Source organism: Suillus plorans (assembly GCF_016647745.1).
Source record: "Suillus plorans strain S12 chromosome Unknown HD556scaffold_6, whole genome shotgun sequence".
NCBI classification, from domain to species: Eukaryota; Fungi; Basidiomycota; class Agaricomycetes; order Boletales; family Suillaceae; genus Suillus; species Suillus plorans.
The window spans coordinates 705,416-719,633 of record NW_024537390.1 but is presented as its reverse complement, the minus strand read 5'-3'; the positions used below and the strand labels follow the sequence as shown (position 1 = coordinate 719,633).

The window sequence follows — 14,218 nt, the reverse complement described above, 5'->3', positions numbered from 1 at the left end:
TCGACACGCTCACCTTCGACTTTGATCGTATGCAACACACCACCTGCCACGACATCAGCGTCTATTTCGACGCGTCCGTCATTCGCGCCGTGCCTCCACTCCTCCTTCTTGTGCCATCCACATATGTTCGAGTCACGTCAGCATTCGCTGACGTGTGCTGGACATATGTGCTAAGCACTGGTGGTGATACCTATGGTACCCGCGGGTAAACCCTGCACGGGTGCGGGTATGGGTCTGAGCTTGTTGTACCCGCCGAAAACCCGTACCCGTCAGAGCGGGTACGGGTTTTTGCCGGGTGCGGGTGCGGGTCAGGTCCCCGACACCCCAGGGTATACCCGTGCGGATCCCTAGGTGGCCCACCTACCTATGCGAAGATGTGGAAACTCAACAGCTGCACTCCTGGTATGATAGCATTTGGTGTGACTTCGGTATGTGTCGATGTCAATGATTCAAAGGCACTATCTGACTGATATCATATTCGGTAGATAATCTTCATGCTATCCCCAAATCAAGAATTCTCCGGGGATGGTATTGGAGCCATTTCTTCGATCCCTTACCACACCATCTTCCGCGCCGTGAAAAGATTCTTCATCGTCAAGTGGACCCATGAACGCATCAAAGCCATTGTGGGACAAATCAACGGTTATGTCTTTGACAATGTTGCTCAGACAGAGGAGGACGATACCTCAGGCCAGCCTGAAGACATGGTTGATCGTGTCATGGCAGCATTAGACGATTCAGATAGCAGTTCGGATAAAGACCCCGTTGGCTCTGACAGCCTTCATGCGCACCATCCTACCATCGTTGAACCAAGTTCTTCGACCACCGCATCATCAGGCTCAAATACTGTTGCAGTAGCTTCTCCCCTGCAACACGAACCCCCCCTGCCTTCTTATGTCGCGCCATCAATCTCAACTCAGGGTGCGGTACTCAATCCTGGATCAAGTGCTACAAGTTTGGAGTCTGCCTTAGCTGCTACAGTGATAGCCGCACCCCATCTGGAGCCAGCTATTGAAAACTCCGTGGCTGTCACTACGAAGTCCAAGGGACGTCGGGGAAAAAGTCAGAAGGTTGATTTAACTGGGCAAGATGTTCGCCGTTCCTCTCGTCATACCGTCTCTACTAAATAGTTCTCGTCACTTTATTGACGCATCTTGAGCTTTCAGACTAGCCTCCTACCTATTACCATACCGACTCCCATGTACCAGTCAGCGCTCGAGTTCAATCGATATAGGTCGCAAGCAATCATCATTCTATTTGGTCGTTATCACGCAGATTTACACCCTTTTTTTCTGACTGTGGCTCTTGAGACACTATTCTTGAGGTCTCTGACAGATTCAGAAGCAGCACCGAATGACGGACAACGAGGACGAAGAGATGGCAGATGCAGATGATGACGACGAGGATACTGATCTTAATGAGTGATACTGACTTATTTTCTTCTTTTACTCACAATGCGCATTTACTAGGACTCAGATGATGAAGACACAAGCACGCAGGTCATCCTTTGAAGCCAGGTATTGCTGTCTCTCTCCCTGCGTTCGCGCTGATCCCGAGTGTGCTGCAGGAGCTCAAGACATTCCCTTCATACTCTGCCAGATCCGCCATCAGCCACACCTTCGTATTATGACCATCGCTAACCTTCGCTGCCCTCATATTGCTCCAGCGACTCAAGGCGCGTTTTCCCACTGCTCGGGGTTCTTCCAGTCACCATCTTTTCGTGTCCGCTTTCATGCTCGCATCAAAATCCTGGAGTATTGTGACGCAGGGCATGTTCCAGCTGCGCGAAATTAACCAGATGGAGCGCGAGATGTGTCAGTATCTGGAGTGGGAATGCTGAGGGAGTTCGAGGACATGGTCAAGAAGGATTTCGTAGGTCAGTCCTTACCCGACTTACACTCTCCCTTCCCCCTCAAAGACAACCCCTCCTCCTACCACAGATCCCTTTCCATCTCCTCCAGCTGATTTGGCACCCACGCCTTCATATGGCCATCATTATCCTTCACCACCAAAGCCTCCATACTCTGCCGGGCCCGCCATCAGCCACGCCTTCATATCACCATTGCTAACCTTCGCTGCCCTCGTTTTGCTCTAGCGACAGAGCGCGAGATGTGTCAGTACCTGGATCTGGTAACGCTGAGGGAGTTCGAGGACATGGTCAAGAAGGATTTCGTAGGTCAAGGACCTTACCCGACTTACACTCTCCCTTCCCCCTCAAAGACAACCCCTCCTCCTACCACAAATCCCTTTCCGTCTCCTCCAGCTGCTTTGGCGCCCACACCTTCATATGGCCATCGTTATCCTTCACCACCAGGGCCTGCTTTTCCTCCATACTCTGCCAGACCCGCCATCAGCCACACCTTCATGATACTTCCTACCTCCTTCAGTCACTTTCACAATGTGCACCCCGGCATATGGCAGATTGCACTGCTCATTATCAGGTACATCATGGCCATCATCATCATTAGAATTTTCAATCCTAGCCTCTTACACGCTCGTTTTCCGAGTCACCTCTACCTCAATCTCTTATTTTACTAATTTTAGGTCTATCATGATGACAAACCGATCACATGATCATACATTTACATGGCGACGGGATGACTCATGTGTCATTATGATACTCTCTCACTGTAACCACCATCTCTACTTGAGTTCATTCTCCCAACCTCGCTTTCAACACGCACCTCTGACTTACTATTTCTTCACTTCTCTTCAGAATGAGCTGATGCCAGGGCAACTCAGAATCAACGAGGTGTGGAGGGACGGTCAGTGAAATGCATTAACATTTGGCTTCATTTGCGTGTTTGACAGTGAGGTGAGTCTTTTTTTCATTCATTCGCACCCTTGTCTGATTATACACGAGCACCCTTTCCACTACCCATATCTGCGACTGTCTCACTTTTGTTGTCCAATGACTGCAATGTCACTGTCTCGCTCTCTACGCCTGCCTTACCCGTGTCTGACCAGCTGAAGACAAAACCCATCTGTTGCGGCCTCGTGCAATATCCTTCAACGTTTGGTCCAAACTCCCTTGTCCACTCTATCATGACGTGTATCGCTTGATGTGAGTCACTGGCTTTTTCTTTTTTGTTGGCTCTTTCTGACCGAACGCCAAATGCAGTCAATCGTTGAGCACAAGCCATGAACATTTTGCGAAAATACATGGCAAGCAAGACGACCTCTCGCCTGGATAGAGTCATACAGCATTTTGAGTTGGTCCTGGGGCCAATGTCCACTTTCCTTACCTCGTGTTTCTTACACCATGTACAGTTGTTCTGCCATAGTGGAAATGTCATTATAATTTTTTGCAGAATTCATATTTAGCATGATAGTAATGCTCATCGAATCCTTAATAACGAGATCGTCACAATTCAGTCAGAATGTTGTTGGAATGAAAATGAAATTGTCACGACGTTGAGATGAAAATATGACTTAGTTGTGACGCCATTAAAATGATAATAAAATCTGAAATGCTCATCACATCCTTCTTATGAGACTGGTCAGAATGTCATCGAAATACAATTGTTATGGCATGGAGATGATGTTGTGACTCAATTGTAATAGCATTAAAATCTGCATTAAAATAACATGATAATGCTTATTAATATGTTGACTGTTTGATCATAATCTATTATAATTGGGCCGTGTCGTTAGGCCATTGTAATCCATCAGAATGCCGTAAAAGAATTTCCGACATAGGTCTTGAGCTTAGTGAGAATGGTGTTCACAACTAGATGTCGGAAAAAGGTAAAGTACCATTTTAATGGTGCTGGCTTACAAGTTTGATCACATGCGTTAAAAGGCACATGATAATGCAGGCTCCTACCCAACCGCTGCTGCGAGGTTGAAGACGGACTGCTAGGGCGGGTTTGGGAGATCACGTGCTCCAGCAAAATTTCAATCCCAGCACAACTTTATTTCTTCAACCTCTCAGCAGCGGCTGGCGGATAACATTTGTAAACATTGTCAGCCACAGCGGCTAAACTCTGCCGACACAGTGCAGAGCGTAAAAATATACCTACCTGAAAGGAATATATACATTAAATAAACTAATTGTTTAACCGTGCCACTCAATGGAGACAACTGATCAAGTTGACGCTATCTTGGAAGCCTTTGACATTGTTGGGATCTCGCCATCAGAATTCATTATCAAGCTGCTAAATGATCATCGTTACATCAACCACAAGACAGTAATCAATCTAAGAGAATATGGACAGCAACTCGTGGAACTTCTCATGGTCCAGCCTGATGTGGTTAAAGGGAGATATGCACGGGAGGTACAAATACTGTCAGCGAAAGACACCAGCTACCATTTCTCGGTGCTAAATACATCTGTCAAACAATTGGAGGAGTTTGACATTGATGTGTTAGGTAAAGGGATGGAACTGCACACACCAATGTTGTGGAATTTTGTCATATCCCGCGTTCCGGACCTGGACTTATCATACATCTCATTTCTGGATGTCCGGATCTGGCCGACGTCTATCTATGTCCGGATCTGACCCGCGTCTAACTTCTGTGCCTTATCCCTTTGTACGTTCCTACTCCAGTTAGACTATATCATTTTCCGTACCTCATTTCATTTCCACCTTTATTTCCCTCTGTTCTAATCTCCGGGTTCATTTACTATTTTCCGATAGACTAGCGTTTGACTTTTCTATACCCTCCGTCCACAGCCTCGCATAGCTTCGGACTGCGCTGGCTTACTCTCTGTTAAATCCTCAGTAGTATATAAACCCTGTAGAATCTATGTACATCCTCAGTTCGAATATCATCTTAGACTCTGCTCATTCTCTCCTCCATCCGACTTGAGTTTCTCTCTTGTCGACCTCCGCTCGTCTTAGGATTGATTCCTATAGACTTGTCACCTCCGCCTCTACCTCTGGTAGTCCTCTGCTGTTTCCTTTCTAGTTTGGACTTCGTCCGGATTAGTCTTATCTCTTGTTCCCAAACGTCCGCCGGAATTCCCGCGCATCGGACATCGGACTCCGGACATCGCCCGACGCCCTCCGGACATCGTCCGGTAACCTTCGGACATCGTTCGACAGCCCTCAGAAGTTAGGGGCACATACTCGGGTAAGGGGTGCAGCGCACGAGCTGAAGCCAAGCCCTTCAGATCCAACCTTTGAGCACGTTCTTAACAAATTTGCTTGATATCCTGCTTTCGGCGAGGGGGAAGGGACATCACAGAGATCATAGCAACAGCGGAGACTTGCAAGTCGGTGAAGATGACGAGGCTCTTTGGGAGGAACTAGGTGACTTGGATCTGGAGGGGGCTGTGTTGAAGAAAAAGGACAGGATCATAGCACACTGAAATAAGTTGACTACAATTGTACGTTGAATCAAAGCAAATGAACAGAATTCAAGTTAACTCATGTCGGCAGAAAAAGGTTGTTATTCTGAGTATATTGATGCAAAGCTCGAACCAAAATTCGAACACATTGCAGAGCGTTGTTGGCATATTCCTGCAGTCCGTGCACACACCTCAAAAGGTCATCAATACACTATCAAGAATGGGTGTCAGTGTGTCTGTTGACACAATAAACGCAGCTGTACTGTCATTGTCTGCAGAATCCCACCGTGCTATTCATGCCCTTGGTCAAACACTGCTTGCTTCCTACGCATACGATAACTTCAATGTTGACCTGAAAAAAACAGTACATACTGTCAGTGACTCTGAAGACACGCTGGTACACCTCACCTCTGGTTTGCTATTTCTACTGCAGCATGGTGTCACACGCAAAGACTTACGGTGCTCGATGACACTGTGGGAAAAGTCTCCCCTCAACCTGCGGCTCAATCTATCAACTGTCACAATGAAAGGAGGATGGAAGGACTTACTGCAGTTGCACCCGGACTCCTTGAATGCAGCTGGTTTGTCTTGTAGAGACCGCTTTAACTCATGGAAGATGCTTTCTGACCTAATCAATCATGGTCCCCTATACTTTCGTCAGTTCAAGGACCAACTTGGTGATCTGGAGAGAGTCGATTCTATCCCTGTCATAAAGACACCCATTCTCGCAGCACATGCTATGCATCTTAGCAACTCCACAGTATCCGGAAATATAAGCTCAGTAGTAGAGCTGCTGCGACAGGGAGGTATTGAGGATCCAGACGAGATTGATGATCTGGACATGCCGGACATGTCAGAGTACGTTGTACTGTTCCACGGCAACCTTGGCTCTGGGGAACGTCTCCAGGCAGCCCAGCAATGACAGTCAATTGAGGACACACCTTGGAAGTGCCTTCAACATGTGATTTTCATCCCTGGTTTGTTTCACTTGAAAATGGCCAGCGCAGATGCTATATGGTGCACGTTCCTACAACCACTGTCAGCACATGATGATGAAAATGCTTTGATGCACGACATTGCAATTCTGCGACCAAAAGAAACAGGAATCTATGGATCAAAACCAGGTTTTCGCCGCATGATGAACTTGTCATGTACGATGGTATATGTCGACGACTGGATTGCTGGAGGGTCGAGGCAAAGAAGCTAAACACCTTGCATGTGGATCTTGATGCATATGCAGCATCAGAGCCTGTGTTCGATGAGCTGAAAACTGTGGCTGATCAGCTCGCACAGAAATATATTGCCAATCATGGACTGCGGCAATCGAGGTCTGGAAACTACTCACAGTGGGACAAGCAATACGAAAATGGACTCCTTCTGAATAAATACTTCCTATTGTATGAGGAGCTCTCATATGCGATGAACTCGGGGGACATTGGCCATGTGGAGACATGCATCATTGCATGGATCTTGATATTCAAAGCTACGGGCAAGCATAAATATGCGACACAAATGACTGACTTCCTGTATAACATCCACTTTACTTACCCAGAAGGGTTGAGGTAACATTACACCTTTCACAGTTGACAGGGAGCTAAACGATTGAGCAGGAAGGCAATTCGGTACCATATCCTTATCAACCCGACTGGGAAGAAGGGTAAATTCTGGGGCATTGACTGGTGTGTTGAGCTGAATAATCTGTTTACAAAGGTGAGTCACTGTAACACAAATCACATGCTAGTAGAAGTAATTAGTTGATGTAGGTGATCAATGGAGGAAAAGGTTCAAACTGTACTGCACACTGTATTATCCTTGAATCACCCCTGGTTCAGATATACTGGAACTTGCACAGAACATTTGAGTGGAACATGATACACACAAACGTCACCAGTCGACATGCAGAGGTAGATATGACACAAATGTTCAAACAGCTGTGTAAATACATAGCGGAGCATTCCCCACACGAACTTGAACTAGGACGACATAGCAAATACTCTGTTCCTGACCTGTTCAGCAAGGGCCAGGAACTATTAGATAAAATGGAGGACGGAGCTGATGTAGAGGGAGTTGAAGATCAACTTGAAGCAACTTTGGAAGATCTGGTGGTGGAACTGGGCATATAATCTGTGTCAGTGTATCTGTGGCTGCTTCCAATGAATAACTAGATAGCATGCAGCAGGAAATCACGTCACATACCAAATTTTCTTTGTCCCTAGATGCTGTATCTCCAGTAGTGACATGTCGAGAAGGGTGCATAGCGCATATGCGATTGTGCTCTATGAATTTATTTCATTAAAAATTAGTAAGGACTTATGGTATGAAAAACCTACTATTATGTCCCTCCATATTACAGGTGCTACAATGGCTCGCTTTTTGTGCTGTTGATGAGGTAGCTAGCATTTGAAGAGGAACCTGAGGATTTGAAGGAGGAGCCGTGCTGTTGTTGACAGATGATAATTGACGTTGGAGAGGAGCCAAAGTGAGTAACTGGTGTGGAGGTAGGGACTGGGAAGAGACAGTGTACAATGGCAATGATATCACCACCAAACTCGTCAGAACCAGACCACCATGTCTCTTTGTGGAGGTCTTGAATGGTAACAAATTTTTTATGTTGCGCACAGTCCACGATGCAATCAAGTACGGAGTCAAGCATCACAAGGCTAAGACCATAGTCACAGAGGTTGGAATCTCCATACACTCATCAGGTTGCTGCCTCTCGCCAATCCTCCAAAGATCTACTCAGTTCGAGTCCTGTTGGTCCCATGGTACTGTGCTTTGGAAGACGAGAGCGTTGAGGAACCTTGGGAAGTGTTGGTATAATAGTGTCAAAGAATAGGAATGCATTTGGGTAATGAATATCGCAGCAAGTCTCAGGTGGTGCAGGTGCGCAACGTAAACAGCCTTGTGGAAGTGATGGATCGCAAGCGAAGTGATCTGGAGCTGTTGAAGTATACACGTAAGATAATAGAAGCAGTACATAATATTAATAGACATTCTCACTGGCAGATATTTCGTCAAAGTGAACACAAAATACTCTGCATCGACACTGGATTGTATCCCGGAGATGGGCATTTATCAAGCAATCCATTGCAGGATCCAATTCTCTACTTTTCTTTCATGCGTTCCATCCAGTCCTCCCGTCTGCTGTTGATTTGAGCATGTCACGTAGTTCTGAATCCCTATCTCCTTCACCCGCCACATTATTGCTACTGTCATGTTCATTCCCATCCATGTCCTTATCTTCAACTCGAAGATTCTCATCCTCATCTTGTTCCGTGGATGCTGCAGCTTGCTTGGCTATGTGCCAAAATTTATTTCTGGATTGAGTCATACCAGCAGTGGCACTGGACTTGTCGTCAGCTTTTCGCTTCCTTGTCTCTTGATGCTGATGTCTCTCTTGGCGCACATTGTCAAAATATTCCTTCTTGGCAAATAGGATTGCTGTGCCCTGTAGCAGCCTATCTCTGGTGGCACGTCCCCATCTCTGCCACAACATTGATAACTTGCATGTTGCCCTCCATTGGATCACAAGCATGATGTCCGGTATGTCCATTCCCTAGTTAATCAAGTCACCGATGGCACTCACATAACTTATAGACTACCTTACCATCCTGAATGACTCCGTTGTGCAAAGTCCCCATGTCTCACCAGAGGTAAGGTGGCTGACTTTGTTTTCTTTATACTCTGTGGTCATGTCTGAATTGAACCATTGTATCCTGTCATGCATCTCGGCGGGAAGTCACTTCTGCAGTGATTTTGCAGCCATGATTGCATCCTGAATACTGTCAAAAAAAAACAAGGAATTTGGGCGGTATAGGATCATTGTTCTTCCACCCATCCGGGATGAGAAATGCCAAGTCTTGGAATGATGCAAGTGAGTATTTGATCTTCCAAACACAGAGCTTGATGTTAAAGCAATCAATAGATGTTTTGATGGTTACTAGATTTTCGCAGCGCATTCAAAGAAGGCATTTTGCATGGGAAAGATCACTAGGTGCCAGTGTTGCAGATGCCATCAGAAAGGGCATGTAGCATGGTAAGATGTAGCGTAAGCATTGCAACTCCTTGTACTCTGGACGGAACTCCCCCCATGCTGTGATACAATTAGGGATCCGCACGGGTATACCCTGGGGTGTCGGGGACCTGACCCGCACCCGCACCCGGCAAAAACCCGTACCCGCTCTGACGGGTACGGGTTTTCGGCGGGTACAACAAGCTCAGACCTGTACCCGCACCCGTGCAGGGTTTACCCGCGGGTACCATAGGTATCACCACCAGTGCTTAGCACATATGTCCAGCACACGTCAGCGAATGCTGACGTGACTCGAACATATGTGGATGGCACAAGAAGGAGGAGTGGAGGCGGTTGGTGTCGTGGATGGTGGCATTGGCGTCGAGGATGGTGGCATTGGCATCGTGGATGGTGGCATTGGCGTCGTGGATGGTGGCATTGGCGTGAAAGCTGGTGGTGGTGCGAGTGCTGGGCGCACAAAGATAGGCGCTGGCGACGTTGTAGAAACAACAATACTGAGAGGAACAAATGAAGCTCCTGACTGTATCTGTAAATGTTGTAAGGTCGCGCGTTGCCTAGTCTGCTATACTTGAGACGACAAGTGCATTCGACCCTAAAGGGGAAGCGAGTGCAGCAAGGATCTAGTAGTGCGCGCGAGGCGCGGGAAGCGCGCGCGCGTGAGCGGTAATGAGTGAGAGTAAGAGTGAGTTTGCTTAAGTGGTGATTAGATACTAGACAAGAGATACGAGCGCGAGGTGTCAAAGAATAGATTTCTACTATGTTCTCCTAGGTAGTATGTGGGTGGTAAGTGGGAGGTCAAGTCTAAGTTGGAAAATTCCTAATAGTATGTAATGCTGGCACTTATATACGGCGCCTAAGCGCTGTCATGCGGAGCCGAAGTGCTACCGAGTAAGGTATGTAAAGCTATATGTAAGTAAGGGTCCATGATATAAATAAAGGTGGAATGATATGTAAATAAGGGAAATGGAAATACACACACTAGAGAGCTTGGTGGACAGTGGATGGATGCTTCCAGAAGGCTGGCGCTATAGGGCGACCAAGCGCGGGAAAGCGCGCGCGCGTATACATCGTAAAGCGCGGGAATGGTGCGCGCATGGCGCGCATTGCGCGGGAAAGCTGCGCCTCATATATGGATAGCTGCAGATAGCACACAGAATGGTGCTGCAAGTTCGTGCAATGAACTCCCTAGTGAAAAGTGCCATATCACACCATGAGAGGCATGAGTCTCTACAACGTGACGCGTATGACGTCATTGTTGTTGCTGGGGGTAGAGTCTTCAATGTGAGTACTCACTTTCAGCATGCCCAAAGTCTCGTCTCCTCGAGTTCCTCTTTCCTCCTTCATCTCTATACCATCCCTTCTCCCTTCCTCGATTCTCTTGTCCTTTCGTCTTCACGTGTTGTCCGCGTGTGTTTGCATCGCGTCAACACTTGTTGACGCGTTTCGGGCGCGCGCGCTGTGAACGTGGAGTTGGTGGACTTGGGAAGGCGCGTTAGGTGCTGGTGTTGGTGGTGGTGCCGGTTGTAGCGTGCACGTGGGAAGTATGGCGTCCGCTATTACTGATGCAGGAGGTGCTACCATTTATAGAAGGCACGGGTATAGCTGGGGTACGGGTAAGAGCGCGGGTCTTAGAATCCCGACCCATACCCGTACCCCAGTAGTACCCGTACCCGTGACCCGCACGGGTTACCCGTACCCGTGCAGATCCCTAGGGCAACCACGCCCCTTGGGGAACAATGACATCTTGCCGCACACTGAAACCTTGATAACCTTTCAAAGAAAGATGTGAGTGATTGTCCTATGGTTGAGTCAGTGTATTTTACCTTCGCGATCATCAACCAGGCTCTGAAAATCTTTTTCTCGTTAACAATGTTATCAGGGTACAGTACCGGTGCTTTGAAAACATCGAAGGTCTTCCCCTTCCCCGCCTCCCATCCAATCATATCCGTAATTTGCTGGACGGAAGCACGGTCATATCTGGCAACAAAGTACTCGGGTGACATGTTGAAGATGCTACCTGAAACAGTACGTAGACCATTGAAGAATGATGATCGTGCCTGTTGCATGCCGCTTGCAAACTGTTCCGCAAATAGTCAACTCGTTTACAACTATGTAAAATTTCAAGTTACGTACCAAGTTAAAGAATGAATTTGTTCGCATCTGAGGATGCAACTCATGATCGATTGAGGCATAGAGCTCAGTGACAAGGGCAGCCTTCTCTATCGATTTCTTAGCGTAACGTTGCGGACTTGTTATATCGACCAGAGGATCAGGGCAGTCTGTCTGAAAAATGACCTTTTCAGGCAGGAACATCTCCGTCGTCAATGCATACTTCTTGGCCAAACCTAAGATTAGCTTGTTGATGATGGTCTCACACGTGATGATGGACGCTGTAGTCGATGGCACAGATGAAGGTGGCACAGACTAGTGCTGCCGTGGTCCAGTTCCGAACCGTGGTTCGAACCTGACCATTGGTCAGGTTCGTCCTTGGTTCGGTCCATGGTCCAGCATTTTGCACGGACCGAACTGGAATGAGGTTTGTGGTCCGCTAACTCCTGTGCGGTTCATCTATAGGTTCGGACCTTCCCGAACCGTTCCGAACCCCGAACCGAATCTTCCTTGCAACACCTTCAAGGCTCAATCACACGCTTATGGTCATTTTGACTTCTCGATCCTCAAGATTCGCCATGGTCACTTTGACCTTTGGCATTCTCAAGACTTTTTTCGACTTATCCTGTCCGGAGGTTCGCATCCCGCACACCCTGCTGTCCGATAACGCCTACCTGTTCAATCAAGCTCAAGGTATGACTTTTCCGTCAAATCAAGCGCAATAAACTGATTGACATATTATATTTCTTAGGATCCTTCAACGCATACTATGAGTTAGTAGGAGATTGGGTATTCACATATAAAGGGAGCAAGGTGAGTGATATATTTTGACTACCGGTACAATGTCTGAACCTGAAGCACAGTGTGCCCTCAACCCAGACGGGTCTCTAAAGGACGCCAAAGACATCGTTTTTTACAACGATCCTGATGATGCCGTCCCCATTTCCGCTCCATCCTCCTCTGCCCAGCCAATTCGAACAATCTTCACTCGCGACGACAAACATTGGGTCTGCAAACCTTGCAGGGATGCCGGTGAACTTGAAAGCAAGTACACATTTCGCGGAGGTATCTCTACACTACGCACGCACATTTGTCGGTATGTTCATGTCTTCTTTCTCTTGAATGATCACTAATATTATATATCTATCAGTAATAAAGGCCATTTTCAACTTTACAAGTCACGCTGCGAAGCCGCAAACATCACCATGCACCCTCGAGCGGTTCCAACTGGTGAGGTTCAATCCCTGTGAGTTACATTTGCCGTATTGTAGTGTGTTGTACTGATTCATAGATAGTTCAAGGCAATCCACCCTCGATGGCAGCCTTGCCCCGAAAGCACCCATGTTTACCAAGGCAGGGCTTCTGGAGTATATTATGGAGTTGATTGTGACCGAGGACGAGGCATTGCAACTCGTCGACAAACCAGCCTTCCGCAACTTGCTTTGTTATGTCCGCCCCACCCTTGCTGAAAGTGATGTGCCACACCGCACGAAACTTACGGAGACTGTTAAGGCCCGCGCAGTGCAGGTGGTCAACGTCATTCGTGAGCGTCTCGCAAAGGTAGACAGTCAAGTCTCGATGACCTTCGATTCATGGACGTCAATCATCGGCGACCCTTTCTTCTCCATCACAGGCCACTATATCTGGAGCCCGGATGACAAACCCCAGCAATGGGAGTTACACCGCGAGCAACTCAGTTTTGCGCACATCCAGGGCAATCATAGTGGTCAGAATACGGCTCGCTTGATTGTTGATACCATTGACAAATATGAACTACGAAATAAGGTAAAGTTTAGTCTACTACTTTGCTGCGCTGAATCTAATCAGTGTGTTGTAGGTCGGATGGATGACCTCTGACAATGCCACCAATAATGATACCGCCATGAAAGCAGTTGGACAAGAAATCGATCCTGAGGGTACACGGTGGGCACCTGATGCGCGCCGCATCAGGTGCCAAGAACATATACTTAATCTTGCAGCACGCCACTTCGTTGACGCCGTCGCCCCCACACCTCAAGCTGCTCTCATGAAGAAAATTCGACAAGCGCTTGATAATGGCAACGACGCTGACCTCAACACCTTAAATAAACAGCTTTCTTCCATGGACGTCAGTAACAACAACAACAACACCTTATTCGATACCGGCGATTCACTTGGCAAAGCTCTTGCCCTCATTGAGCAGGTACGTGCTATATTTTTTAGACTATTCTTTTGCTGATCGAGATCCTCAGATCCGAAAGTCCCCTCAAGCTCGAGCATTTTTCCGCAAGGCTTGCAAAGAGGAAAACGTACCTGAACTTGAGCTCTTGCAATGGATCCGGACTCGCTGGGCGTCGCTATATAAATGCCTGGACCGCATGTTGATCTTGCGTCAAGTGAGTTTTTTTTTCTTTCAATGTTTAAAAGTGGCCTGATTTTAATTAAATAGGCCGTAAACCGTTTCACCAACCTTGCTGACAAAAGCCACGAAGTGCCAACTCTTCGCAACAAGACTTACGACAACTTCAAGCTCGATCGAAGCGATTGGAGACACCTCAGGCTTATTCACCGAGTCCTCAAGGAACCAGCCACGGCTCAGCAATCGTTCTCGTCAGCAAAACATCCGACTGCATGGAAAACGATCCCTATGCTAGAGTGCCTCGCTGATCGATGGAGATCCATGGCAGATGACCCGCAATATCTTCCGATCACTGATGCGATTAAGGCCGGACTCAAGAATGTCAAGAAATACTTCAAGAAAACAAGTCAATCGGACGTTTATTTTATTTGTCTTGGTGAGTACT

The 14,218-nt window shown here is 47.3% G+C and overlaps 7 protein-coding genes across 7 annotated transcripts; 4 read left to right on the top strand and 3 right to left on the bottom strand.

Annotated features, from left to right (window-relative positions):
* Nucleotides 1-350: 350 nt before the first annotated feature.
* On the top strand, nucleotides 351-767 carry HD556DRAFT_1194086 (uncharacterized protein; the record flags this gene model as incomplete). The annotated part of the gene is made up of 2 exons (XM_041296243.1): nucleotides 351-428; nucleotides 486-767. Coding segments are annotated over 2 exons (360 nt in total), but the record flags the coding sequence as incomplete, so codon positions are not given.
* Nucleotides 768-1,633: 866 nt separating this feature from the next.
* On the top strand, nucleotides 1,634-1,834 carry HD556DRAFT_1217878 (uncharacterized protein; the record flags this gene model as incomplete). The annotated part of the gene is made up of 1 exon (XM_041296729.1): nucleotides 1,634-1,834. A coding segment is annotated over one exon (201 nt), but the record flags the coding sequence as incomplete, so codon positions are not given.
* A 2,401-nt stretch (nucleotides 1,835-4,235) lies between these two features.
* HD556DRAFT_1228210 (uncharacterized protein) lies at nucleotides 4,236-6,215 on the top strand (the record flags this gene model as incomplete). The annotated part of the gene is made up of 3 exons (XM_041297207.1): nucleotides 4,236-4,366; nucleotides 5,104-5,278; nucleotides 5,349-6,215. 3 exons carry the CDS (start codon nucleotides 4,236-4,238, stop codon nucleotides 6,213-6,215), a joined length of 1,173 nt encoding a protein of 390 aa, XP_041165392.1.
* A 227-nt stretch (nucleotides 6,216-6,442) lies between these two features.
* Nucleotides 6,443-7,416, top strand: HD556DRAFT_1438250 (uncharacterized protein; the record flags this gene model as incomplete). Its single annotated transcript, XM_041305827.1, has 3 exons — nucleotides 6,443-6,855; nucleotides 6,904-7,003; nucleotides 7,057-7,416. 3 exons carry the CDS (start codon nucleotides 6,443-6,445, stop codon nucleotides 7,414-7,416), a joined length of 873 nt encoding a protein of 290 aa, XP_041165391.1.
* Nucleotides 7,417-7,757: 341 nt separating this feature from the next.
* HD556DRAFT_1192960 (uncharacterized protein) lies at nucleotides 7,758-8,408 on the bottom strand (the record flags this gene model as incomplete). Its single annotated transcript, XM_041296221.1, has 2 exons — nucleotides 7,758-7,990; nucleotides 8,294-8,408. Coding segments are annotated over 2 exons (348 nt in total), but the record flags the coding sequence as incomplete, so codon positions are not given.
* On the bottom strand, nucleotides 8,409-8,987 carry HD556DRAFT_1438249 (uncharacterized protein; the record flags this gene model as incomplete). The annotated part of the gene is made up of 2 exons (XM_041305826.1): nucleotides 8,409-8,849; nucleotides 8,901-8,987. The coding sequence occupies 2 exons, from the start codon at nucleotides 8,985-8,987 to the stop codon at nucleotides 8,409-8,411; spliced, it is 528 nt and encodes a 175-aa protein (XP_041165389.1).
* A 2,047-nt stretch (nucleotides 8,988-11,034) lies between these two features.
* HD556DRAFT_1304359 (uncharacterized protein) lies at nucleotides 11,035-11,827 on the bottom strand (the record flags this gene model as incomplete). Its single annotated transcript, XM_041299674.1, has 4 exons — nucleotides 11,035-11,124; nucleotides 11,150-11,404; nucleotides 11,460-11,671; nucleotides 11,791-11,827. The coding sequence occupies 4 exons, from the start codon at nucleotides 11,825-11,827 to the stop codon at nucleotides 11,035-11,037; spliced, it is 594 nt and encodes a 197-aa protein (XP_041165388.1).
* Between the last annotated feature and the right edge of the window lie 2,391 nt (nucleotides 11,828-14,218).